Source organism: Aureococcus anophagefferens (genome assembly GCF_000186865.1).
Source record: "Aureococcus anophagefferens unplaced genomic scaffold AURANscaffold_139, whole genome shotgun sequence".
In the NCBI taxonomy this organism is placed as follows: domain Eukaryota; class Pelagophyceae; order Pelagomonadales; family Pelagomonadaceae; genus Aureococcus; species Aureococcus anophagefferens.
The window spans coordinates 7,026-8,672 of NW_008705687.1; the positions used below are offsets into that span (position 1 = coordinate 7,026).

The window sequence follows — 1,647 nt, forward strand, 5'->3', positions numbered from 1 at the left end:
AGTCCTCGGTGCACGTCAAGCGCATGGAAGCCCGGCCTCCGACCTCGTCGCCCGCAGGCGGCGTGGTCCGCGGCGGGCACCTCGACGACGGCGAAGAGCGACTCGGCGCGGCCGGCGGCCGGCGCGCCGGGACCCGCTCCGCTACGTCTTCGAGTCCTCGGTGCACGTCAAGCGCATGGAAGCCCGGCCTCCGACCTCGTCGCCCGCAGGCGGCGTGGTCCGCGGCGGGCACCTCGACGACGGCGAAGAGCGACTCGGCGCGGCCGGCGGCCGGCGCGCCGGGACCCGCTCCGCTACGTCTTCGAGTCCTCGGTGCACGCCAAGCGCATGCAAGCCCGGCCTCCCACCTCGCGGCCCGCCGGCGGCGTGGTCCGCGGCGGGCACCTCGACGACGGCGAAGAGCGACTCGGCGCGGCCGGCGGCCGGCGCGCCGGGACCCGCTCCGCTACGTCTTCGAGTCCTCGGTGCACGCCAAGCGCATGCAAGCCCGGCCTCCCACCTCGCGGCCCGCCGGCGGCGTGGTCCGCGGCGGGCACCTCGACGACGCGGAAGAGCGACTCGCTCTTCCGTGGCGCGTCCGGCGGCCGGCCTCCCGGCCGTCGGCGGACGTGCCTGAAAGGTCTTCACCCCTGATTCGCGCGCCTCGTCTGTCGATCGTCGCCGCGGAACCGCGTCGATTCCCCCGCAGGCACCCGCAATCTCGACCATGCACGTCATCATCCGCGCGACCGTACTTTCCTGCGCCTTCACCTTCGCCACGGCGGCGGGGGGCGTCAAGCTGAACAAGAAGGCCTACCCGGTCGAGGCCGTGGTCGCGATCTTCAAGGACTTCCATCCGACGGCCTCGGAAGCCGATCTCGCCGGGATCGCGCTGGCGCTCAAGGGCCTCGAGGCGTCCGACACGAGCCCCGAGGCGGCGGGGGGCGTCAAGCTGAACAAGAAGGCCTACCCGGTCGAGGCCGTGGTCGCGATCTTCAAGGACTTCCATCCGACGGCCTCGGAAGCCGATCTCGCCGGGATCGCGCTGGCGCTCAAGGGCCTCGAGGCGTCCGACACGAGCCCCGAGGCGGCGGGGGGCGTCAAGCTGAACAAGAAGGCCTACCCGGTCGAGGCCGTGGTCGCGATCTTCAAGGACTTCCATCCGACGGCCTCGGAAGCCGATCTCGCCGGGATCGCGCTGGCGCTCAAGGGCCTCGAGGCGTCCGACACGAGCCCCGAGGCGGTCCCGTCCGACGACGCCGAGGACGCGGACGTCGATGGTCTACCGGGCGTCGAGGACTCGGCCCGCCATCTCTCGGAAGCGTGCGCGGACTCGGACGACGTGGCACAAGAAAGGCGACGACGAGAAGAACTGCGCCTGGGTCGGCAAGAAGAAGGCGAAGCGCTGTACGGGCAAGGTCAAGTCCGAGGGTGGCGTCCTGGCCAGCGTCGCCTGCCCCGTGGCCTGCGACACCTGCCTGGCGACCTGCGTCGAGGGGCCGTCGTGCGCGGACTCGACGACATGGCACCAGGGCTGGAAGAAGTCGAAGACCTGCGCGTGGGTCGGCAAGTCGCCCGCGAAGCGCTGCGACAAGGAGTCCAAGTCCAAGGGTCTTGGCCAGCGACGCCTGCCCCGTGGCGTGCGACGCCTGCCCGACCTGGGCGGAG

The 1,647-nt window shown here is 72.1% G+C and overlaps 1 protein-coding gene across 1 annotated transcript in view; it reads left to right on the plus strand.

Annotated features, from left to right (window-relative positions):
* Positions 1-1,647, plus strand: part of AURANDRAFT_68429 (hypothetical protein) — a gene marked incomplete at both ends in the record, with an annotated part of 14,366 nt that overhangs the window by 6,057 nt on the left and 6,662 nt on the right. The window contains 2 exons of the mRNA XM_009044115.1: positions 689-1,259; positions 1,336-1,590. Of these exons, the coding sequence (XP_009042363.1) occupies positions 689-1,259; positions 1,336-1,590 (826 nt within the window). The remainder of the gene's footprint in view (positions 1-688; positions 1,260-1,335; positions 1,591-1,647) is intronic.